The 26,473-nt window shown below is 32.3% G+C and overlaps 1 protein-coding gene and 1 long non-coding RNA gene across 4 annotated transcripts in view; both read right to left on the bottom strand.

The window, feature by feature from the left end:
- Positions 1-26,473, bottom strand: part of LOC127700311 (C-Maf-inducing protein-like) — a 104,542-nt gene that overhangs the window by 63,474 nt on the left and 14,595 nt on the right. For 2 of the 3 annotated variants that reach the window (XM_052203724.1, XM_052203725.1), the window contains exon 2: positions 17,158-17,298. In XM_052203724.1, the coding sequence (XP_052059684.1) occupies positions 17,158-17,298 (141 nt within the window). The remainder of the gene's footprint in view (positions 1-17,157; positions 17,299-26,473) is intronic. The other variant, XM_052203726.1, reaches the window with a different exon arrangement.
- LOC127700322 (uncharacterized) lies at positions 1,811-15,055 on the bottom strand. The gene is made up of 2 exons (XR_007981550.1): positions 14,813-15,055; positions 1,811-2,067 (listed from the first exon to the last, which is right to left on the bottom strand). It is a non-coding gene; the product is annotated as an uncharacterized LOC127700322 (long non-coding RNA).

Raw genomic sequence — 26,473 nt, 5'->3', positions numbered from 1 at the left:
ATAGAGGTAAATTTGTTTATGAACAAGTGCCTGTGAACTAAGGGTTTAATAAAAAAAAATATCTAGACAACAATAGAAAGATGTCTATGTAGATCTCAATCACCCTGAGTCTACAAAAAGTTGTGGATCAATTCAACAGAGACTGTCAAAGATCTGCTCTCAGTCCGTATTTGGCTTCTCAAAGTTATGATCTCAAGAGTTCCTATTAATGAAAGTTAATTCCGAAACAATTGTGATAAAAACTGAAATAAATATCAAACATTTATGGGATTGTCATTGCTGTTATTCATATAAGTCTAGGATCACAAATTAATGGCATTTAGTGGGCATCAAACATTTTCTACTGTGTTCAAAGGATGAATTTACACTGACCTAAAGATCAGCTCTTTCAATATTATTCTTTCATATATTTTCTCAATAGAAATTACACAGACAGCAAATCAAACCTGTCTAATAAATCTACAGAAAAATGTATTACCTGTTGATAACAACTCTGCTATAAAATTGTCTGTATAAGGATGAGATTGGGTTTTATCTCCATGGGTATTGGTAAACACCGGAAATTCAAACAAAAGAATAATGAGCTTTGACTTTGAAGTAAAAATACACTCCAGGGTAATATTAGAAAAGATATATATAATATTTCCAAGAGAGGAACAGTTAAATGAGCATCCAATTGTGTTACATTGTAATATTATTGAACAATTATGACTTTCTGGTAAATTGGAATATTTCAAAGGAAGATGATGATTGACATAAAGGTCTACATAGTCACAGCAATAAATAATGAAAATTAACATTTATATCAATACTAGTCTCAAATGATGAAACTGTCAATCAGTATTTGTTTTATGTAATGAAAGTGCAAGTATAAGATATATAGCCATGAGGGTGTCAGCCTGATGGGGAATATCTAATACACTATGATGGTATGATTAATGCAAAATGAAAGCTTTCAATCATTTAGAATTAAGGTCTTTCAAAAATTTCGCCTTATTTCAGGATTAAACATGACAATGAGCCATATCCAATAACATGTAGTGACATTGAGTTGCAAATACTTAAAAAGACATGTTTGTGTTTTAAAAAAAATGTGGATAGTTTCCACATGTGGACACAGATGATGCCCCCGCTTGCATATCATATTGTTATAAAGGGACATAACTGAAGAACGGTAAAAGTGACGCTACCCAAATTTGATCTTGATCTGAGTTTTGTGGTAATAAGCATTGTGTGTAAGTTTCATAACATTTGGTTGAGGCTAACTTAAGTAGAGAACAGAAGCTAATAAATTGCTTCCCCGAGCGCAGCTGGATTCGACCGCAGAGGTCCAACCCTGAACAGTTGGGGCAAAGATGGACGCAATATTTGGGCTTGATACAGATCTGAATTTGGATTGTAATTAGATATTTGACACATAAAAGGTTTCTGACACAGAATAACTGTAGTCAAAGAACTTAGAATTGGTTATATGATTTGAATTTATATTCAATTTTTTGCTTTTGTGCAATACACTTTGCTGTTGCGAATTGACCCCCTCCCCCACAAAAAAAATTAAAAAAAATTTACCCCACTTTTTTTTTTGGCTTTTGTGCAATACACTATGCTGTTGCGTATTATTTTTACTGGTCTTCCTTTATAAATATGCATTTCATTAAACATAATTTAAAAGCAGTGTAAGGGAGGTAATTAAAATGTTGTATTTGGATTACCTCCCTTACACTTCTTTTAAATTGTCTTAATTGTTCATTAACCATTACTTTATACATAATTTAAAAGCAAGTGCTTAAAATCATGTTTTGTACTATAGTATTTGTCCATTAACCAGGACACCTTTGTTTTTCCCCCTTTTTTGCCCCTAATTCCTAAACGGTTTGAGCCATAACCCACCAAAGCAAATCCTAACCATCCCTTTGTGGTATGGAAACTTGTGGTATAATTTCAGAGAGATCCATACACTGTTCCACAAGTTATTGTCTGGAAACTAGAAAAATGCTTATTTTTGGCCCCTTTTTGGCCCCTAATTCCTTAACTGTTGGTACCATAACCCCCAAAATCAATCCCAACCTTCCTTTTGTGGTATCAAACCTTACGGCAAAATTTCATAGAGATCCTTTCACTTAAATTAAAGTAATTGTGCGAAAACCAATGTGTCACCGGACGACGACAAAGACGCCAACGTCATACCAATATACGACGGTCAAAATTTTATGCAGTCGTATAAAAATTCAGCAATTTTTCTATTTGTAAACAGGCATAACTCTAGAACGGTTGTGTATAAGTTTTATAACATTTGGTTGAGACAAACTAAAGTTAGAGAACAGAAACGAAAAATTCAGCAATTTTTATGTTTATAAACGGACATAACTCTAGAACGGTTAAATTGACGCCACCAAAATTAAAACTTGATCTGTGTTTTGTGGTAATTAGCATTGTGTATAAGTTTCATAACATTTAATTGAGGCAAACTTAAGTTAGAGAACGGAAACTAAAAATTTTACAATTTTTCCATTTATAAAGGGGCACAACTCTAGAACGGTTAAAGTGACACCACCAAAATTCAAACATGATCTGTGTTTTGTGGTAATAAGCATTGTGTATAAGTTTCATAACATTTGGTTGAAGCAAACTTAAGTTAGAGAACGGAAACTAAAAATTTTGCAATTTTTCCATTTATAAAAGGGGCATAACTCTAGAGCGGTTAAAGTGACGCCACCAAAATTCAAACTTGATGTGTGTTTTGTGGTAATAAGCAACAAACTCAAGTTAGAGAACGGAAACCAATTTTGGGACGTACAGATGGACGTACGTACAGATGGACAAGGGTCTGGAACAGCATACCTATGGCTCGCTTTTTGACTCCGTCAAGGCGAGACAAAAACTACACCCTGGGTGAAACATAAAAGTAAAAATTTTCATTCTATTTCTGTGTTATGCTAATTTATCTGATTGCAATCGAACATTTTTGAATATTTTTTTTTTAATTTAATATTCTATAGCTCTTAATTATTTCAAAAACTCAAAAATGTTAATTTTACTCTAAACTGATATCAAATTTCTACAGAATAATGATTTTTGTCTCCATTTTTGTTTACATTTTCCAAGAATATAAAAACACTTATCAGAAATTGATTTTTAAGATATAGTGTCATAAACAAAACACTTAAATATCACAATTAAAATTATGTTTTACGGCAATAGAAGGCCATTCAAATGATTGTGTAACATATTCAATAATTATACTTATCGATTCAATTTGCATTATGTATTCCAATTTTATGGTGGAAACTGATTTTTTTAATCAAATCAGTACTAGCAATAATATTTTTTTACTGACAATACTCCTCAAAAGGCCAATGTCAACAAGAGGGTACCACGACAAAGCTAACTTATCTTGGGTTTTTTTTTTTAACCTTCATCAGGAATACTGAACGCTGAGGAAGCAAAAAAGAAACTTGTCATGCCCATTTCTATGCACATGACATGTTTCCTGAAAGAACCCAGTTCTGTGTGCATGTCGACACAATTCCTGAAATAGCCATCATCATAAGCACTTTGGACAGGGAGTTTTAAAAGCAATAAATATAACAGGTTAAAAAATATGAAAGCCTTCAGTGACTAGCCAAAACCAACTATGATAAGCTTTCCAGAGGGAATAGCAACTTCAGTTTTTGAAAAATTCACAAAAAATTAATCAACTGAGAAAACAATCATGACCTAATACTATAGAGCACTGACTTTTAGTCCATAAGAAGTGGTATCGACCGTCTTGTAGTACCAAACTTGTTGTGTTCTATTAACAGATTATTTGTGGTATATATAGTAATGGGTCAATATGGCGACATATAATTGCTCATATCCACATCATTTGAACTCCGATAGATAGTTGTCGCATTGGCAATAATTCCACATCTCCTTATTTTTCATCAATAGCATTTCCTCACTGGATAATTTTTCTATATATTTCATATTAAATCATATTTGTAGTAACCCTTTTAATCATGAGTTTTAATCATGTACTGTACAGCAAATACATTATTCCTTATTTAACACTTAATAATCTTCTTTATAAAAAATTGAAATAAGAAATATTTTTGATTTGCATTGAGAACATAATAATCCACATCACATACTCATTATTTTTTAGGTATTGGTTAGATATGAAACCTGAAAAGTAAATATGGTTCTTGCTTGTGCTATATTATATTTGTGTAATTTATTTATTGATTGATTGATTGATTGGTGTTAAATGCTAATTTCAACACTATTGGCTTTTTCATGGTGGTCAGTTTTTTTGGTGGAGTTCAAACTGGAGTGCTTGGAGAAAACCACCGACAAAACTGACAATGCAAGTCAATTAAGATTGGTGTCGAAAGCAACTGTCATATGTGGGATTCGAACTCCCAACCTCAGTGTTGACAGGCTAGTGATAAGTAGTTGGACTATTTAGACCACTTGGCCAATGAAGCCCAGTATTTTGTAGGAATAAAAGAAGAATGTGTCTGAGGACACGAATGCCCCCGCTCAAGCTTTGCAATTTTTCAAGCTGCGTGTTGTGGTTTTTAGCATTGTGTGTGAGTTTCCTCAAATTTGGATGAGACAAGCTTGTGTAAGAGTGTGGAAACTTAAAAATTTGCAATTTTCCAAGTTATAAAGGAGCATAACTCTTGAACCGTTAATGACATACTGCCAAAATTTAAACACTGTCTGTGTGTTGTGATTCTTAGCATTGTGCGAGAGTTATACAAAATTTGGATGAGGCAAACTTAAGTTATAGTGTGGAACAAAAAAAATTGCAAAATTATCCAAGATATAAAGGGGCATAACTCTAGAAAAAAAAGTGACTCACTGCGCAAATTAGAAGTCTGTCTGCAAGGTTTGGTTCTTATAATTGTGTATGAGTTTCTTAAAATTTGGATGAGGACAACTTAAGTTACAGTGCAGAAACAAAAATGGGACAGATGAAAGGTCGGTTAAGGGTAACACTTAATAATGCCTCTGTTGACTACTGCGGGGCATAAAAAATATCCAAGCTTATTCAAGTTTTTTTCATTCAGTTAGTGTATTAGAAATCTGCACACTGGATGCACATCTGGGGTAATAAATTGTAAGCATGGTATCTTTGAAACTAGATATGGACAATGCCCCCCCCCCCCTTTCTGCTCTGCCATATGCATGAGTATAGTTCTACATATTTTAGATTTGACAAACAGTGATGTTGGCATACAACTTGAAATTGTTACGCTGTCTGTAAGTCACAAATGATGCCCCCTTCTGACAAAAAAAAAGTCCAACTACCTGTCATTTTCAGAATATTTGAAAAAAAAAAAAAATATCCTGTGGCCATGCACACCTCCATTATGTGTATGAACATCCTACAAAATATTAAAGCTGTATCTCCAAAACTGTAGGAGGAGAAAGCCGGACGAACCATGAACTCTTTATGCAGCTAGTACCAAAAAAAAGACTTAATCCAACTACCTGTCATTTTCAGAATATTTGAAAAAAAAATCAAAATCCTGTGGCCATGCACATCTTCATTATGTGTATGAACAACCTACAAAATATTAAAGTTGTACCTCCAAAACTATAGGAGGATATTGCCGGACAAACAATGTATCTTAATCCAGAGGGAAAGACGGACGGACAGATGTAACTTAATAAGCCCTTCGACATTTTGTTGCATGGGCATAAAAAATATTTAAACTATTTGTCCTTGACATACTTTATCTGTTGACAAAAAAAATAGATGTGGATAGTGGACCCAGATGATGCCCCCGCTTGCATATCATATAGTTATAAAGGGACATAACTGAAGAACGGTAAAAGTGACCCCACCCAAATTTGAACTTGATCTGAGTTTTGTGGTAATAAGCATTGTGTGTAAGTCTCATAACATTTGGTTGAGGCTAACTTAAGCAGAGAACAGCAACTAAAAATTTGGCAATTTTTCTATTTGTAAACCCTCATAAATCTAGAACGGTTGTGTATAAGTTTTATAACATTTGATTGAGACAAACTTAAGTTAGAGAAAGGAAACGAAAAATTCGGCAATTTTTATGTTTATAAAGGGAAATAACTCAAGAATGGTAAAAGTGTCGCCACCAAATTTCGTACTTAATCTGTATTATGTAGTAATAAGCATTGTGTATAAGTTTCATAACATTTAGTTGAGGCAAACTAAAGTTAGAAAACGGAAACAAAAAATTTGTACTTGATCTTAGTTTTGTGGTAATGAATATTGTGTATAGGTTTCATAATGCTTGGTTTGGGCAAACTTAAGTTACAGAATGGAAACTAAAAATTTTGCAATCTTTCTATTTATAAAGGGGCATAACTCATTAATGGTTAAAGTGACACTACCCAAATTCAACTTGATCTGTGTTTTATCAGTGGAAGTCAAAATTAAACATTGCATTGTATAAAGAATTCATTGTTGTTGATTCAACTATTATCATGGACAAAGGAAGATAACTCCAATTTTAAAAATTACTTGATATTCAGAAGAAAATAAAAATTTTGCAATTTTTCCATTTATAAAGGGGCATAACTCTAGAATGGTTACAGTGACGCCACCAAAATTCATAGCTGATCTGTGTCTTGTGGTAATAAGCATTGTGTATAAGTTTCATAACATTTGGTTGAGGCAAACTAAAGTTAGAGAACGGAAACTAAATTTTTTGCAATTTTTCCATTTATAAAGGGGCATAACTCTAGAACAGTTACAGTGACGCCACCAAAATTCAAACTTGATCTGTGTTTTGTGGTAATAATCATTATGTATCAGTTTCATAACATTTGGTTGAGGCAAACTTAAGTTAGAGAATGGAAACTAAAAATTTTGCAATTTTTCCATTTATGAAGGGGCATAACTCTAGATAGAGAACGGAAACCAATTTTGGGAGGTACGGACGGACAAGGGTAAAACTTAATGCCCCCACCACTATGGCGGGGGCATAAAAAGTGCCGCACTCTTCTTACTAAACTATGAACAATAGTTTGCTGTTATCCCAAAGATGTCTATAATATCCACATTTTGGTCGGTATCAACTTTTATACTTGTTCTTAATCTTCAAATAACAAAAATTTATCCAAACTAATTCTTATGAAAGTGAACCATTGCACTGGTTACTCCAACCTACTCTCTATAAATCATTTCAATGATAGATGTATTAACATTCTGCATAAGATAATTTAGGTAACAAATGATTAATATCTGATTTTGCAGCTTAAATTCATGAAATTGATAAATAGTTTTTTTGTATTAATGTTTTACAATCAATCTTTGTGTGACAAGCAGTTTTGACAAGAATATAATTTATATAATCAATTTTTTATTGTAATTTTATTTAAAATTACATTCTTAAGCAGGATGATTTTGGAAATAATTGTTAATTATGAAAATTCATGAAAATGATATATATTCTTGTAATTTATCATTCAATTTAATTAAAAATGTTTATCAAATACATGCAAAATAAAACTATAGGCTCACCTTGGTCTATGTGCATAATCAACAATGGACTCTCTCCAACATTGTAGACAAGAATAGAATTCATTACAAAAATATCTTTTTTGTTGATCTTGTATTGCTGATCATTTTGTCTTTTTAGTTTATCTCTATCTTATTTAATTTTTGCTCAAAAACACAAAAGAGGGTAAAAAAATCCTCATTTAGGGGCAATCACTCCTATGAATAGTAACAGTCTACTAACTATATCAGCAAAATTTGACTTGTTTATAGATGTTGCCTTGCTGATCTTATTTGTTTTTTAAAGCATATAAGGCAAAATGCAAAAAAAAAGTAAAAATCGTCATTAAGGGCAATAATTCCAATAAAAAGGTCATCGAAAAGTTTCCTCAATACAGTCTTAAATGAAAATCTTGTCTTGCTGATAATTTTTGGTTCTTTAACTTTCTATCTATCTATTATAATTTTTCAGATAAAAGGCAAAAAAACGCAAAAAATTGGTAAAAATCTTTATCAAAGGGCAATAACTCTAATCAGGAGTCGAAAGATGATTTCGATCATGCATACTTATTTGTAAATCTTGTCTTGCTAATCATTTTTGCAACTTTGAGTTTCTCTGTATCTATTATAGTTTTCAAGATAAAAGGCAAAAATAAAAAATATATAAACTGTGTTTAAGACTGTAAGTCATTATCAGCTGTGACTAATCACAGTAAAATGGGCACCAGAAGTGGAGCAAGAGAACTACTTATACTTCTACAGCACCTCAGTTCAATCCAGTTTTTGTTAGTGTTCATGTTACTCAATGCTTTGTTTTCTGAGTAAATTTCTTTTCCCCATTTTTTTATCTGTCAATGCAATTTGTTGTCTTCTTTTCTTGGACTTATGATTTTTGATTACCCCATTTGTGTATCTCCACATTTTTTTTTTTAGGTTTCATGAATTGACAAAAGCCATTTAAGTATAGAATCAGAAAATGTATAGTCAATAACCTGCTATATACTAGTGATAGAGAGACATTAATTAGTAAAGTTAACTAGCGGCACATACTAATAATTACATAATCGATTTCCATAACAGATAGAAACACTTGACATAAAACCACAGAAAAAATATCTCTGTGGAACTAAATGTCTTTTTCCTAATCATAAATCAACATCAATAGCTATTTGTTGTGTAAAACTCCCTGCAAACAAAATTTATTGCTGATAAAAAAAAATTCCTTTGCAAAATCAATATAGGTATAGGACCACATCAAAAGAAAATTGTGATAATTGGTGCATCATTGATAATTTGTATTCATAACTGGTGTATGATATCAGATGATGACAATACATTAATGGGCCAGACTGCTCTTTACTGATACTGAAACACAGAAATCACTGGCTGGCTCTCAGGTGGAATTTAAATAGTATGATATAAATGTCTTCAATGAAAAACATTGGTCCTAACAAATTAGGTCATTCCCAGACTGACTGAACTGATTCCAATCAAACTGTGTATAAATTATCTAGGTTGTTCCCAGACTAACTGAACTGATTCCAATCAAACTGTATAGAAATTATCTGGGGCATTTCCAGACTGACTGAACTTATCTAGGTCATTAACTGTGTATAAATTATCTAGGTCATTCCCAGACTGACTGAACTGATTCCAATCAAACTGTGTATAAATTATCTAGGTTGTTCCCAGACTAACTGAACTGATTCCAATCAAACTGTATATAAATTATCTAGGTCATTTCCAGACTGACTGAACTTATCTAGGTCATTAACTGTGTATAAATTATCTAGGTCATTCCCAGATTAACTGAACTGATTCCAATCAATCTGTGTATAATTTATCTAGGTCATTCCCAGACTGACTGAACTGATTCCAGTCAAACTGTGTAAAAATTATCTAGGTCATTCCCAGACTGACTGAACTGATTCCAATCAAACTGTGTATAAATTATCTAGGTCATTCCCAGACTGACTGAACTGATTCCAATCAAACTGTGTATAAATTATCTAGGTCATTTCCAGACTGACTGAACTGATTCCCATCAAACGGTGTATAAATTATCTAACTTTTTCATTACATATTAACCAGTGTAGGATTTGTAAGAAAAGAGGACATTAATTGGTATGATATAAATGTCTTGAATGAAAAATGTTGGTCTTGACAAATAAATCCATTTCTGGACTAATTGAAATGATTTCACCAAAGCAGACTGCTGTGTGTAAATTATATAAGTTTTTTAAATAATATTTATCAGTGTCACATTTTTCAGAAAAGATAGACAAGTTAATATACCTAGAAAACAAATATAATGTAAATAAATAATGTGTCTGAGGAAACAAATGTCCCCGCTCAAGATTTGCAATTTTCCAAGTTAAAGGGGGCATAACTCTAGAACGGTAAATACTTACAACCCAAATTCAAACTCTGTCTGCGTGTTGTGGTTCTTAGCATTATGTATGAGTTCCATAAAATTTGGAAGAGGAAAACTTAAGTGTGTGGAAACGAAAAAATTTGCAATTTTAGAAGTTATAAAGGGGCATAACTCTAGAACAGTAGGTGATTCACCTCCAAAATTCGATCTCTGTGTGTGTGAGGTTTGGTTTTATCACTGTGTATGAGTTTTATAAAATTTGCATGAGGCAAACTTAATTTAGAGTGCAGAAACCAAAATCAAAGAGCTGATTGCTCTGAGGTGGAAGAAGATGCATAAAAGGTAACTTGAATTACCATAAGAGCAGCCCCACCAAACCAGTCTGCTTTGTCCCATTATTGCTTTTGACGCATTTTTTTCTTTAAAAAATAGTTAGACTCATACCTCAACCAAAACTCACTATACTTAACATAAAAATCTGCAAATACTGTTGATTCAAATTAATTTTTCTATAACTAGATTCCATACATTCGTCTAAGAAAGGTCAACTTGATGCAATGCAAATTTGCAAAGCAATTATAACATTAATTGATTTGGTTTCACTTAAAAGTTTTCTGTCAAAGGTAGATAGTTGACCTTAAAAAAAAATGATTACCAAGTTTTTAGTCAAGTTTGTTTAAACTAGGGTTTTCATTATAAACAGATATTCAATGCAGATATGTGTCAGGCCAAGAATTGGTTTTTGGGCACTCGAGCCTCGATAATGGGTGTACCTAAATGACGAATAACGGTAAAGAGCTGGACTATTTAGTTGTTAAGATCCCGTTTTTGGTCAATATAAAACTTTGAATCGTAAGGGAATAAAGACAATCATTGGGGACATTTCGACAATGACCGACAGTGCATCGTTTGATGTGTAACACACCAGCAGATTCACGTGTGCGCTTGACTCTTTATTATCGCCATAACATACTAAAATATTCTCACTTTCGTATTAAAAAACACATGTTGTCTAAAACTGGAATATGACTTGATTGCATTAAAGATCTAAACGTAGACGGAACAACCCAATCCGTGTATTTTTTCAAGCATCATTGATTTGAAGTCGTACTCTCCACGCAGATACTTGACTACAACATAAGATGGATTGTATGAATATATGCAATTCTGTTTATCAATATTTTAAAACTTTCGTACGCACAAATTGTCAATTAAATTTCCCATTTGTGTACATGCGCAGATATGTAACCAACATGGTTTAGATTAACCTGAATAATCCAGTTGTTTTATTCCGATAATTCCAATCATTAATCTACTAAAGACAATTATTACACCAATCAGAGAATTATTATCATGACATATTAAATGCTCCAAGACAAGCCATCAACTTTTAATTATTTTTTTTCATGTGTTTTCATGAATTTCGAGAATTTCTACCATATAAATATCTGAATTAGTTTATTAAAATTGAATACCCTTAATATTAATATTTTTTAATAATGAAAGGACGTAAAAACGTCATTGATAAAAGTAAGTAGAAGGAACTTAGGGTGAACATACTCTATGGGCGGAAGAACTTAGGACAAACAGACCAAGGGCGAACATTTAAAAAGGGTAAACTGACCCGATATCAAATTCACGCATGCATACTACAATAATCTACATTAAATACTTCCGGTTACAAGTAAACAAATAACGTTCATGTAAGATGAGATGAAATCTAATAATTTACATAAATAAAAGGGTATATATTTTTACATTAAAACATGAGAAACTATAACACTTACGGAAGTTGTAATGAAATTGTAATACACAGAAAGGGATACAGCATACAACCTGGTAATGGTTCAATGATTTTACAGCCGGCAGTAAAGGCTTTCAGAAGACTTGAAGTCTTCTTCCACCAAAAAGACGGATGGATAGAAAGGAGGACGGAGGGACAGTCAAAGGTAACACTTAATGCCTCCTTTGCCTATATATATAAGGAGGGGGCATAAAAATGTAGTCCTAGATGAAGATTATCACTGCTTTTTCGCTTGATTCCCATTTAGATTTGTTTTCCATAACTAAGAGAAAATGTGCCATTATTTCAAGATCTTTATCCATTAAATCAATAAGTAAAAATATATATAAATATATATATTAAATTCTTAGCCACACAGCCACCACTTAACTTGTTTGTCATATTGGAGTCTTGATTAAAAACAGTCCAGAGTTATTATTTAGCTCAGTTGGCAAATAAGTTGTTTATTTTAACAGTGGTACCTAAGGTTCAAATCCAAAAATGGTGCAGAGGTCATTTAAGGAGGATAATCATTTCTACAATTACAGAAGCACACACTCTCTATCCAGAAAATGTGGCATTCCCAAAACATGACCTTCTACATTATACAATCTAGGACTGGGATTTAACATGTGGCATTCCCAAAACATGACCTTTTACATTATACAATCTAGGACTGGACTTTAACATGTGGCATTCCCAAAACATGACCTTCTACATTATACAATCTAGGACTGGGCTTTAACATGTGGCATTCCCAAAACATGACCTTCTACATTATACAATCTAGGACTGGACTTTAACATGTGGCATTCCCAAAACATGACCTTCTACATTATACAATCTAGGACTGGGCTTTTAATATTATAATATAACCAAACAAGACAAAACAGAGACATCCCATAATTGCAACCTAAGATAAGGTTGACATTCTTATAATAAAATGCTCCGCTGGGGCGCAGCTTGATACGACCGCAGAGGTCGAACCCTGAACAGTTGGGGCAAGTATGGACACAACATTCAAGCTTGATACAGCACTGAATTTGGATTGTAATTAAATATTTGACACAGCATAGGTTTCTCACACAGAATGAAAGTGGTCTAAGAACTTAAAATTTTTTAATTTACCTATTCAAACCATATCGTTGTTATTTGCTTTTATATATACATCAGAAATAACCAATTTAAAATGGAAAATTTTAAAGAAAAAAACATACATGTGATGGACTGTGAAACTCAGATCAGGAGATTGGAAAATTTTGGTCAGGAGATTAGGACTCAGATCAGGAGGTTTTTAATCGACATAAAGTTTGTCGTAAATGTAACCGTGTGCTGTAAAAATTGTCTTTTAAAGTGTGTTTTCTTCAACTTTCAATCCAAATGTATTATGTATTATGTTTATAGTACCCTTGTACTTATAAAGTTTCTTTATCTTAATATTCTACATGTTCAATCTAATATTCTTTTTTTTTAGTATGTTCTTTAAATTTTTCAATTCATATCTTTTATATCATTATTCTATAGGACAAACATTGCAATCAGATCATTTGTTTACCGATCTGCATTTGCAGTTAGATTTTATTTGAATAATCAGAAACTCATTTAAATTTAGAACATGGGTCATAGTTATTATATGAATTCAATTTAAGCCTTGAAAGAAAGTATAGAACCCTCAAATAATTTTCAAATTATTATTTTTTGATTTGTCCTAAGACATTTAAAATCATTTAATTACCATCCTTTTATGATTATTTGTTCAATTTATATTTTATTTATATTCTTTTAAAAATTTACATTATTTAAAGGAAAGTAACTTAAAACAGGATAAATCAGGGGAAGTAACCCAATAAATACACAAAGTTTTTATTACACAACGGCAGTTAGCCTGAGGTAAAAATCGTTGATTACCAGAATGTTTGACACCCAAGCTGACAAGTGAAGCCATATAATTATGCATGTTAATTGATTTACAGGTAAAATATAACTTCAGGTGATGTCAGTTACACCAGATGTCTGAGATGATATGTTGGGCAGTTACATGTTGTGATGTCACTGCAGATCTGAGAATACACAGGATTTTTTTCTCTTCAACGCGAGGTCGGGAGGAGACCCCTGAAAACGGGATTATTGTACTACCGTCGGGAGGTTTACATGTATGAAAAAAAGAAAAAAAAATCCCCCAAATATTTTTGAACCCCCTTATGATTCATCACCCCATTGGCCCAAACTCAATCCCAGCTTTCCCTTTGTGGTATGGTACCTTGCAGTACAATTTCAGAGAGATCCATACACTTGAACACAAGTTATTGTCTTGAAACTAGAAAAATGCTTGTTTTTTGGCCCCAAATTCCTAAACGTTTAGGGCAATTACCCCCAAACTCAAACCCAGCTTTCCCTTTGTGATATGGAACCTTGCAGTACAATTTCATAAAGATCCATACACTTACACACAAGTTATTGTCCTGAAACTAGAAAAATGCTTGTTTTTTGCCCTTTTATGGCCCCTAATTACTAAAATTTTGAGGGAATTACCCCCAAAAATCAATCCCAGTCTTCCCTTTGAGGTATGGTACCTTGCAGTACAATTTCAGAGAGATCCATACATTTGAACACAAGTTATTGTCTGGAAACTAGAAAAATGCTTATTTTTGGCCCCTTATTCCTAAACTTTTTGGGCAATTACCCCCAAACTCAATTCCAGCTTTCCCTTTGTGATATGGAACCTTGTAGTACAATTTCATAAAGATCCATACACTTACACACAAGTGATTGTCATGAAACTAGAAAAATGCTTGTTTTTCGCCCCTTTTTGGCCCCTAATTCCTAAAATATGGAGGCAATTACCCCCAAAATCAATCCCAGCATTCCCTTTGTGATATGGAACCTTGTGATACAATGTCAGAGAGATCCATACACTTACACACAAGTTATTGTCTTGAAACTAGAAAAATGCTTGTTTTTTGTCCCTTTTTGGCCCCTTATTCCTAAAATTTGGAGGCAATTACCCCCAAAATCAATCCCAGCATTCCCTTTGTGATATGGAACCTTGTGGTACAATGTCAGAGAGATCCATACACTTACACACAAGTTATGTCTGGAAGTTACAAAAATGCTTATTTTTGGCCCCTTTTTGGCCCCTAATTCCTTAACTGTGGGTACCATAACCCCCAAAATCAATCCCCACCTTCCTTTTGTGGTATTGAACCTTATGGTAAAATTTCATTGAGATTCATTCACTTAAACTAAATTTAGAGTGCGAAAACTAATGTGTATTCGGACGACGACGACGACGACGCCGGACGACGACGACGACGACGCCAACGTCATACCAATATACGACCACAAAAATTTTTTTGCGGTCGTATAAAAATAAGAAGATGTGGTATGATTGCCAATGAGACAACTCACCACCAGTCACCAAATGACATAAAAGTTAACAACTATAGGTCCCCATAGCTTTCAACAATGAGCATAACTCATACCACATAGTAAGCTATAAAGGCCCTGGAAATGACAATTTATGTAAAATAATTCAAACGAGAAAATTAATGGCCTGATTTATGTACAAACAATAAACAAAAAACAAATATGATATACAAAAACAAACCACAACCACTGAATTATAGACTCCTGACTTGTGACAGACACACACAGAATGTGGCGGGGTTAAACTTGTTTGTTGGTGCCAAACCCAAAAACATTAATGAAACATGTAATAGTTTGGAAACCTGTCCATCATTGAAGACAGTATGTGGGCCTCTTGTTGTTTTGTATTCTTGTTTTATTTTTTGTTTTATAGTTTTGGTTTTTGCTAAAAACAAAATGCATATAAAATAGTGGAATTACAGCCATATTAATTATTCCTTTGCAGATTTGTCAGGAAGCTGACAGTAATGAACACATAATACTTTAAATTTCTTTTGTTCTTTTAAACATCTGAAGAACAAATATATGCATCACTAATGAAGATGTCTCTGAGTTAAATTGAAAGAAATTGTAGGCTCTCCATCTTGAAAATGATAGATCTTACATGGTATGTGGGAGGTCAGCACAGCTGAGATATTGATTTTTAGAAGACTGATCATTTAAAACTGTCAACAGATATAAAATCACAATATTGATTACTGAGCTGTAGAACATATGGAAATAATATGTCTTTTTTTTCAAAGGAAAAACAAAAGTCAAATTGTTATTTGCACCACTTTTTTGATTGGAGCGTCACTGATGAGTCTTATGAGGAGTCTTATGACGTACATAATTATAAGCCTAGTATCTTTGATGAGTTTATGTCTGGCTCAGCATGTATGTATGCCTACTGAAAATGAAAAAGTAGGATATAAATATCGTGTTTGTCTGTTTGTATCATCATTTGGTATGTTTGTCAGGACTAGGATATATATATCTCTCTCTTTCCACTGAATCATGCTGTTAGTAGATCACTGCAGATTTGCTGTAGACTGAATGGTTTGATGACTGGGAAGGTTTTATTTTGAACCCCTTTGATATACGGCTAGGCTTAATCCATCAATATGAGGGGTTCAAAAGGAAGTCTTTCTGTTTTAAGTGAATATATCTTTACATTTATATACATTTATGATGTAAAATTCCCTGATATTGCCTATATTTTCCCCAAAACACAGGTGGAAAACCTTTATAAAAACCTAAATGTAATTTTAAACTGCAAACATTATACTGCAATGTAGATTTTCTCTTTGTCATGTAACCTCACCTTTTTAATGATTAAATATTATATAGGTTAACAGGTTAGCAAACTCAGATCAAATTATATTACTCCAGAAATTGAATTGTCACATTATCTGCTTTCTATTGTACCAGCAATAGATTGATTCATGAAACACTTGAGGGCAGCACTGCTATTTCTGTTAACTGAATTGATTAATCAACAAGCTCAGCTACAATGTATACTAGGGTAATACAAACATAATACAATGTTCACTTTCTTCTTTAATATTGTATACTTTCAATCTTCACATCTTGATTGATAACAACCCGAAAGTCATATTGTATTTATTAAATAAACACTTTTCTAAATTATTTTTTATATAATAACTTGGACTTCCATATACATCATGTACATGATGTATTTGGATTTATGTCCTGAACTAAAAGCAAAACTTTGCAAAAAATTGAAAATATTTATCATTAGATAATTTGTTTTAGTGTATTAGAAAAATTAAGAAAATCTTTATCTAAAGTTTAGGGTCAGTTTTTTATTAGTTAATTTTTTTAACATAATTTTCTAAAAAACAAGTTTTATGTTTTCTTCTGAGAAGTAATCATAAGATACTTAATATTCAAAAAGATCAAAAATAGAAGGAGAAAGGAAAAGGGGAATGTGTCAAAGAGACAACAACCCGACCAAAGAGCAGAAAACAGCCTATCATGTTTAGATATATAAACTATAAACCACTGGAACTGAAAAATCTGGCAGAAAAAACTCCTATCAAAATAGGATTAAACATGAGTAATCCATCATAGAAATATAAGTAGGTCTGAAAAAATGCATACATTTGTACAAACCTGCATCAACAACGATCCGTCAGGTATTGTGATTCGTATACAGAATTTTTGGCCAGCGTTCCATCTGGATACAATATGAACATCCTCAATACTAGAATACAGAACAGAACTATCCATCATTCCTGTAGGCTGAAAATATGATATGAGGTTTGGTTATAGTAATAAGTAATAATCATGATAATACCTATATACTTTATTTTATGACCCTGCATTGTAAGAGAGTATGACTTCTGACAAATTAAACTACAGTTTTTTTTCATCAATTCCCTTAAATGTAAAAAACATTTTATTATGCAGTTTAAGACGAAAAGATTTTTCAACTGGGCTAATCAGTATGAAAGCTGCTAGTGCCCATGTTGTTCATCCCTCAAAACCAAATGAGATGATTTGACTTCCTAAGATAATATTACCTTTTGATGATCTGTATTTACCTTTCAAGATAATTCAAGTAAGAATTCTTTTATGACATATGTGCCCTTGAAAAAGAATAAATTAGGGGGCAGAGAAGTTTTGTTTCCGAGATTTATATGTGCTTCCTTCAGCGTACAAAAATTTTGACATTGTACTAAAATTTCTTGTTTTACTCTCTTCACTGAGCAATTTTATTTATATTCAAGTATAAATAGCAATTCGAAAAAGACTGAACTTAAAATACTCCTTTCATAAAACGGATGTTAACGCTAACAATGTAGCAAAATGGCTTCCTGTTAGAACTAGCAAGCTAAATGCATCAGTAATAAAATCAATATCAACTAAGGAAATCTCACAAATGAAGCATATCTTTTTGTTAAAGTCAGTTCCTTTGGTTTTGTATCATTTTTACTCATGGGAATCTTCCTCGTTTAATGGCTACAAATGTAAACATTGCATTATAATAATAATAATAATAATAGTAATGATAATGATTTAAAATTCTTTGTTTAAAGAGGGTGAACACAGTCACAATATGTAGTTACAACATTGTGTAACTGGAATCACAATAAAAACATGTAAAATATGGGATATTAGAAAAGACATGAGGATAGATGTGTTTTAATTCAATCTGTTTGGTACTCCTTACATGCCTTAAAACAGAACAATCTGAAGAATCTGAGTTTTTTCTTATTTAAAATTTAAAGCACAAAATGGTTAAAGTGAGTGTCTTGGAAAGTAGAAACAAACATCTAGTCAATGATATAGGTCATGAAGCCTTCTTTTCCCAAAAAAAACTACTATAAACCATACTTATTTTCACAGAGATTTGTTAAGCACTAAAGTCTACACACGATCTATTTCACAATTTTTTTACTTTCATGGTAATGTATTTGCAAGGATTTCATCTGTGAATTTCACATTAGGCTAAAGTATAAATATACCTTATCTAGTTCTATTTTTAATAATTACCTCACAGCTCAGGTATTCAAAACAGCAATTTAAGGTCAAATGTCTAAGAGAACTTTTCATATATCAACTAAAAGTGCATTGAGCAAAAGCAGCTGCTGCCTCTAAGCAGAAAAATCAAAGTGATTTAAATCACTGGAATGATTGGAAGAGTTGTGTGCATAATTTCAATCATATTTGAGTCTTCCATTAAAGTATGAAGGTGAACAACAAAAAAACCCTATAGCTGCATTACTGCAGTTCTCAGAATGATAAAAAAAAAATCAGTAGAAAAATGAGCTAAATGTGTGTCAAACTGTCAGTAGCTCACTAAATCTGCATAGCAATTTTTATCAAATCTTGTCCATAGATTCAAGTTTAAAGTGTACTTTTTAAAACAGAAGATATTACCGAATAACAATTCCTATAAAAAAAAGTGTACTATTGTACTTCCTCAGTAAGCATGGGCCGATAGATAAAGGAACTTGAAACAATCATCTTTGAGGACCAAATTTACCTGTAAATGGTTGATTTTTGGGGGATTTCTATACATGTATGTACAAAATTACATTGTAAATATACCATTTTTCTAACTCTTAATTTGGTTGCTTAATGATATTGATAAAAAATTAAATGACACTGAAGAATAAAATGCTTTGCTGGGCGCAGCTTGATACGACCGCAGAGGTCGAACCCTGAACAGTTGGGGCAAGTATGGACACAACATTCAAGCTTGATACAGCTCTGAATTTGGATTGTGATTAAATATTTGACACAGCATAGGTTTCTGACACAGAAAGAATGTGGTCTAAGAACTTCAATTTTTTTAATTTACCTATTATGGTCCAATGCCCAAAATCAAAATACATGGTTAGATTCAGCATATCAAAGAACCCCATATATTCAATTTTTGTTGAAATCAAACAAAGTTTAATTTTGGACCCCAACTTGGACAAACTTGAAAACTGGTCCCATAATCAAAAATCTAAACACATGTTTAGATTCAGCATATCAAAGTACCCCAAGAATTCAATTTTTGTTAAAATCAAACTAAGTTTAATTTTGGACCCTTTGGACCTTAATGTAGACCAATTTAAAAAACGGGACCCAAAATTAAAAATCTAAAAACACGGTTAGATTTGGCATATCAAAGAACCCCAATAATTCAATTTTTGATGAAATCAAACAAAGTTTAATTTTGGACCCTTTTGACTTCAATATGAACCAATTTGATAGCGGGCCCACAAAATAAAAAATCTAAATACATGGTAAGATTCAGCATATCAAAGAACCCCATATATTCAATTTTTGTTGAAATCAAACAAAGTTTAATTTTGGACCCCAATTTGGACCAACTTGAAAACTGGGCCAAAAATCTAAAATCTAAATACATGTTTAGATTCAGCATATCAAAGAACCCCATATATTCAATTTTTGTTGAAATCAAACAAAGTTTAATTTTGGACCCCAACTTGGACCAACTTGAAAACTGGTCCCATAATCAATAAAATGCTTCGCTGGGCGCAGCTTGATACGACCGCAGAGGTCGAACCCTGAACAGTTGGGGCAAGTATGGACACAACATTCAAGCTTGATACAGCTCTGAATTTGGATTGTGATTAAATATTTGACACAGCATAGGTTTCTGACACAGAAAGAATGTGGTCTAAGAACTTCAATTTTTTTAATTTACCTATTATGGTTCAATGTCCAAAATCAAAATACATGGTTAGATTCAGCATATCAAAGAACCCCATATATTCAATTTTTGTTGAAATCAAACAAAGTTTAATTTTGGACCCAACTTGGACAAACTTGAAAACTGGTCCCATAATCAAAAATCTAAACACATGTTTAGATTCAGCATATCAAAGTACCCCAAGAATTCAATTTTTGTTAAAATCAAACTAAGTTTAATTTTGGACCCTTTGGACCTTAATGTAGACCAATTTAAAAAACGCGACCCAAAATTAAAAATCTAAAAACACGGTTAGATTTGGCATATCAAAGAACCCCAATAATTCAATTTTTGATGAAATCAAACAAAGTTTAATTTTGGACCCTTTTGACCTCAATATGAACCAATTTGATAGCAGGCCCACAAAATGAAAAATCTAAATACATGGTAAGATTCAGCATATCAAAGAACCCCATATATTCAATTTTTGTTGAAATCAAACAAAGTTTAATTTTGGACCCCAATTTGGACCAACTTGAAAACTGGGCCAAAAATCTAAAATCTAAATACATGTTTAGATTCAGCATATCAAAGAACCCCATATATTCAATTTTTGTTGAAATCAAACAAAGTTTAATTTGGGACCCAAACTTGGACCAACTTGAAAACTGGTCCCATAATCAAAAATCTAAACACATGTTTAGATTCAGCATATCAAAGAACCCCAAAAATTCAATTTTTGTTAAAATCAAACTAAGTTTAATTTTGGACCCTTTGGACCTTAATGTAGACCAATTTAAAAAACGGGACCCAAAATTAAAAATCTAAATACACGGTTAGATTTGGCATATCAAAGAACCCCAATAATTCAATTTTTGATGAAATCAAACAAAGTTTAATTTTGGACCCTTTTGACCTCAATATGAACCAATTTGATAGCGGGCCCACAAATAAAAAATCTAAATACATGGTTAGATTCAGCATATCAAAGAACCCCATATATTCAATTTTTGTTGAAATCAAACAAAGTTTAATTTTGGACCCCAATTTGGACCAACTTGAAAACTGGGCCAAAAATCTAAAATCTAAATACATGTTTAGATTCAGCATATTAAAGAACCCCATATATTCAATTTTTGTTGAAATCAAACAAAGTTTAATTTTGGACCCAAACTTGGACCAACTTGAAAACTGGGCCCATAATCAAAAATCTAAACACATGTTTAGATTCAGCATATCAAAGAACCCCAAGAATTCAATTTTTGTTAAAATCAAACTAAGTTTAATTTTGGACCCTTTGGACCTTAATGTAGACCAATTTAAAAACGGGACCCAAAATTAAAAATCTAAATACACGGTTAGATTTGGCATATCAAAGAACCCCAATAATTCAATTTTTGATGAAATCAAACAAAGTTTAATTTTGGACCCTTTTGACCTCAATATGAACCAATTTGATAGCGGGTCCACAAATAAAAAATCTAAATACATGGTTAGATTCAGCATATCAAAGAACCCCAAGAATTCAATTTTTGATGAAATCAAACAAAGTTTAATTTTGGACCCTTTTGACCTCAATGTGGACAAAGTTGATAACGGGGCCCAAAAATCAAAAATCTAAATACATGGTTAGATTCAGCATATCAAAGAACCCCATATATTCAATTTTTGTTGAAATCAAACAAAGTTTAATTTTGGACCCCGATTTGGACCAACTTGAAAACTGGGCCCATAATAAAAAATCTAAATACATGTTTAGATTCAGCATATCAAAGTACCCTACAAATTCAATTTTTGTTAAAATCAAACTAAGTTTAATTTTGGGCCCTTTTGACCTTAATGTAGACCAATTTGAAAACGGAACCAAAAATTAAGAATCTAAATACACGGTTAGATTCGGCATATCAAAGAACCCCAATAATTCAATTTTTGATGAAATCAAACAAAGTTAAATTTTGGACCCTTTGGACCTCAATGTGGACCAATTTAAAAACGGGGCCCAAAATCCAAAAACTTAATACACGGTTAGATTCAGCATATTAAAGAACCCCAAGAATTCAAGAATAAAACCCCATTGAAATTGATCAAGAAATAAGCAATTTATACGAAGTATCTTCTTTTGCACAATACTGTGCAATTGAATATTTCTTGCTATTGTGCAATACTGTACAATTGACAATTTCTTGCTATTGCGCAATACTGTGCAATTGAAGATTTCTTGCTATTGCGCAATACTGTGCAATTGAAGATTTCTTGCAATTGTGCATTACTGTGCAATTGAAAATTTCTTGCTATTGCACAATACTTATTATATAATAATTTACACATCCTGTTTGGTGTGTATCTCCTACCATATCATTATTATTTGCTTTTAAATATTAATCAGAAATAACCAACTTAAAATAGAAAATTTTAAAAGAAAAAAAAAAGGAAAAAAAGAAAAAAAAAAGAAAAAAAAAAATCCCCCCCCCCAATTTTTTGAACCCCCTTATGATTCATCACCCCCAAACTCAATCCCAGCTTTCCCTTTGTGGTATGGTACCTTGCAGTACAATTTCAGAGAGATCCATACACTTGAACACAAGTTATTGTCTGGAAACTAGAAAAATGCTTATTTTTGGCCCCTTTTTGGCCCCCAATTCCTAAACGTTTCGGGCAATTACCCCCAAACTCAATTCCAGCTTTCCCTTTGTGATATGGAACCTTGTAGTACAATTTCAGAAATATCCAAACACTTACACACAAGTTATTGTCATGAAACTAGAAAAATGCTTGTTTTTTGCCCCTTTTTTGGCCCCTAATTCCTAAAATTTTGAGGCAATTACCCCCAAAATCAATTACAGCCTTCCCTTTGTGATATGGAACCTTGTGGTACAATGTCAGAGAGATCCATACACTTAAACACAAGTAATTGTCTGGAAGTTACAAAAATGCTTATTTTTGGCCCCTTTTTGGCCCCTAATTCCTTAACTGTTGGTACCATAACCCCCAAAATCAATCCCCACCTTCCTTTCGTGGTATTGAACCTTATGGTAAAATTTCATGGAGATCCATTCACTTAAACTAAAGTTAGAGTGCGAAAACCAATGTGTCTTCGGACGACGACGACGACAACGACGACGACGACGACGACGACGACGACGACGCCAACGTCATACCAATATACGACCAAAATATTTTCAATTTTTGCGGTCGTATAAAAACCCTTAATCAGCATCATTTAACAGTAATATCTAAAAATGGAAATTACATCATAAAGGTATTAAAATAGAAAATGACATCATAGTCATGGCTAAAAATAAACAAAATCCTTAATCAGCATCAGCAACATTTTATAGTAATATCTAAAAATAAAATTCCTTTGTAACCATAAAAGCCCATTTAAATACATCATAACAGATATTAAAATAGAAAATGACATCATAGTCATGGCTAAACATAGCAAAAACCTTAATCAGCATCATTTAACAGTAATATCTAAGAATAAAAATTTCTTTGCAACCATAAAAGTAAAATAGAAAATGACATCATAATCATAGCTAAAAATAAACAAAAAATTTTTTTATTGGCAAATTTTAAATGGAGTTTATTATACTAAAACAATAAATTTGCAACCATAAACATGATAAAACCCCATTTAAACACATCATAAAAGTATTAAATAATTCAACTACATCATAAGGCTATAAAAATAGAAAATGACTTCATAGTCAAGGCTAAAGGTAAACAAAAACCTTCATCAGCAAAATTTTATATTGGCAAATTTCCAATGAAGTTTATTACACTAAAATTGTTGGCAAATTTCCAATGCATTTATTAACAATAAAGTTATTGGCAAATTTCCAATTTACATAATTTAAAAGCAGTGTAGATGAGATATTTAAATGAGTTTGAATTACCAACCTTACACTGCTTTTAAATAATGTTCTTCACTCAATTATTTGTCTATTAAAATGGAAACCCTTGTTTTAACCTTTTTCCCCCTTATTCCTTAAACATTAGAGCCATAACCCCCCCCCAAGCCAATTATTACTTTCCAATGTAACCTAAATTTCCAATATACATAATTTTAAATTTCAATTCCTCATGATATATAACCGTATCATTATTATTTTCTTTCATATATAAATCTGAAACAACCATCTTTAAATGGAAAATTTTAAAGAAAAAAAAAGGAAAAAAAAAAAATCCTACCCCCCCACACATTTTTTCAACCCCCTTTTGATTCATCATCCCCCACCTCAATCACAACCTTCAATTTGTGGTATGGTACATTGCAATACAATTTCACAGAGATCCATACACTTGAACACAAGTTTTTGTTGCAAACTAAAAAAATCCTTATTTTCGACCAATATTTGGCCCCTTATTCATAAATGTTTGAGCAATTAACCCCAAAACTCAATTCCTACTTTCTCTTCGTGATAAAAAATAACTAACTTAAAATGTAAATTTTAAACAAAAAAAAAAGGAAAAAAAAAAATTACCCCTTTTTTGACCCCGCCCCCCTTATGATTCATCACCCCCACCCCCCTTTCCCCCCAAACCAAGCTCAATAACAGCCTTGCCTTTGTGGTATGGTACCTTGTAATACAATTTTAGAGAGATCCATACACTTGAACACAAGTTATTGTCTAGAATCTAAAAAATGCTTATTTTAAACCCCTTTTTAGGCCCCTTATTACTAAACGTTTTGGGCAATTACCACAACACTCAATTCCAGCTTTCCCTTTGTGAAATGGAACCTTGTAGTAAAATTTCAGAAAGATCCATACACTTACACACAAGTTATTGTCATGAAACTAGAAAAATGCTTGTTTTTTGCCCCCTTTTGGCCCCTTATTCCTAAAATTTTGAGGCAATTAACCCCAAAATCAATCCCAGCATTGACACTTTGTGATATGGAATCTTGTGGTACAATGTCAAAGAGATCCATATGCTAACACACAAGTTATGTCTGGAAGTTACAAAAATGCTTATTTTCGGCCCCTTTTTGGCCCCTAATTCCTTAACTGTTGGTACCATAACCCCCAAAATCAATCCCCACCTTCCTATTGTGGTATTGAACCTTATGGTAAAATTTCATAGAGATCCATTCACTTAAACTAAAGTTAGAGTGCGAAAACCATTGTGTATTCGGACGACGACGCCGGACGACGACGACGACGACGACGACGACGACGACGACGACGCCAACGTCATACCAATATACGACCTCAAAATTTTTTTGCGGTCGTATAGAAATCTAAACACATGTTTAGATTCAGCATATCAAAGAACCCCAAAAATTCAATTTTTGTTAAAATCAAACTAAGTTTAATTTTGGACCCTTTGGACCTTAATGTAGACCAATTTAAAAAAACGGGACCCAAAATTAAAAATCTAAATACACGGTTAGATTTGGCATATCAAAGAACCCCAATAATTCAATTTTTGATGAAATCAAACAAAGTTTAATTTTGGACCCTTTTGACCTCAATATGAACCAATTTGATAGTGGGCCCACAAATAAAAAATCTAAATACATGGTAAGATTCAGCATATCAAAGAACCCCATATATTCAATTTTTGTTGAAATCAAACAAAGTTTAATTTTGGACCCCAATTTGGACCAACTTGAAAACTGGGCCAAAAATCTAAAATCTAAATACATGTTTAGATTCAGCATATCAAAGAACCCCATATATTCAATTTTTGTTGAAATCAAACAAAGTTTAATTTTGGACCCCAACTTGGACCAACTTGAAAACTGGTCCCATAATCAAAAATCTAAACACATGTTTAGATTCAGCATATCAAAGAACCCCAAGAATTCAATTTTTGTTAAAATCAAACTAAGTTTAATTTTGGACCCTTTGGACCTTAATGTAGACCAATTTAAAAACAGGACCCAAAATTAAAAATCTAAATACACAGTTAGATTTGGCATATCAAAGAACCCCAATAATTCAATTTTTGATGAAATCAAATAAAGTTTAATTTTGGACCCTTTTGACCTCAATATGAACCAATTTGATAGCGGGTCCACAAATAAAAAATCTAAATACATGGTTAGATTCAGCATATCAAAGAACCCCAAGAATTCAATTTTTGATGAAATCAAACAAAGTTTAATTTTGGACCCTTTTGACCTCAATGTGGACAAAGTTGATAATAGGGCCCAAAAATCAAAAATCTAAATACATGGTTAGATTCAGCATATCAAAGAACCCCATATATTCAATTTTTGTTGAAATCAAACAAAGTTTAATTTTGGACCCCGATTTG

The sequence above is a fragment of the Mytilus californianus genome, unplaced genomic scaffold (assembly GCF_021869535.1).
Source record: "Mytilus californianus isolate M0D057914Y unplaced genomic scaffold, xbMytCali1.0.p SCAF_5, whole genome shotgun sequence".
Classification (NCBI taxonomy): domain Eukaryota; kingdom Metazoa; phylum Mollusca; class Bivalvia; order Mytilida; family Mytilidae; genus Mytilus; species Mytilus californianus.
The sequence above is the reverse complement of the archived record's forward strand: the minus strand, read 5'-3'. Positions and strand labels throughout refer to the sequence as shown.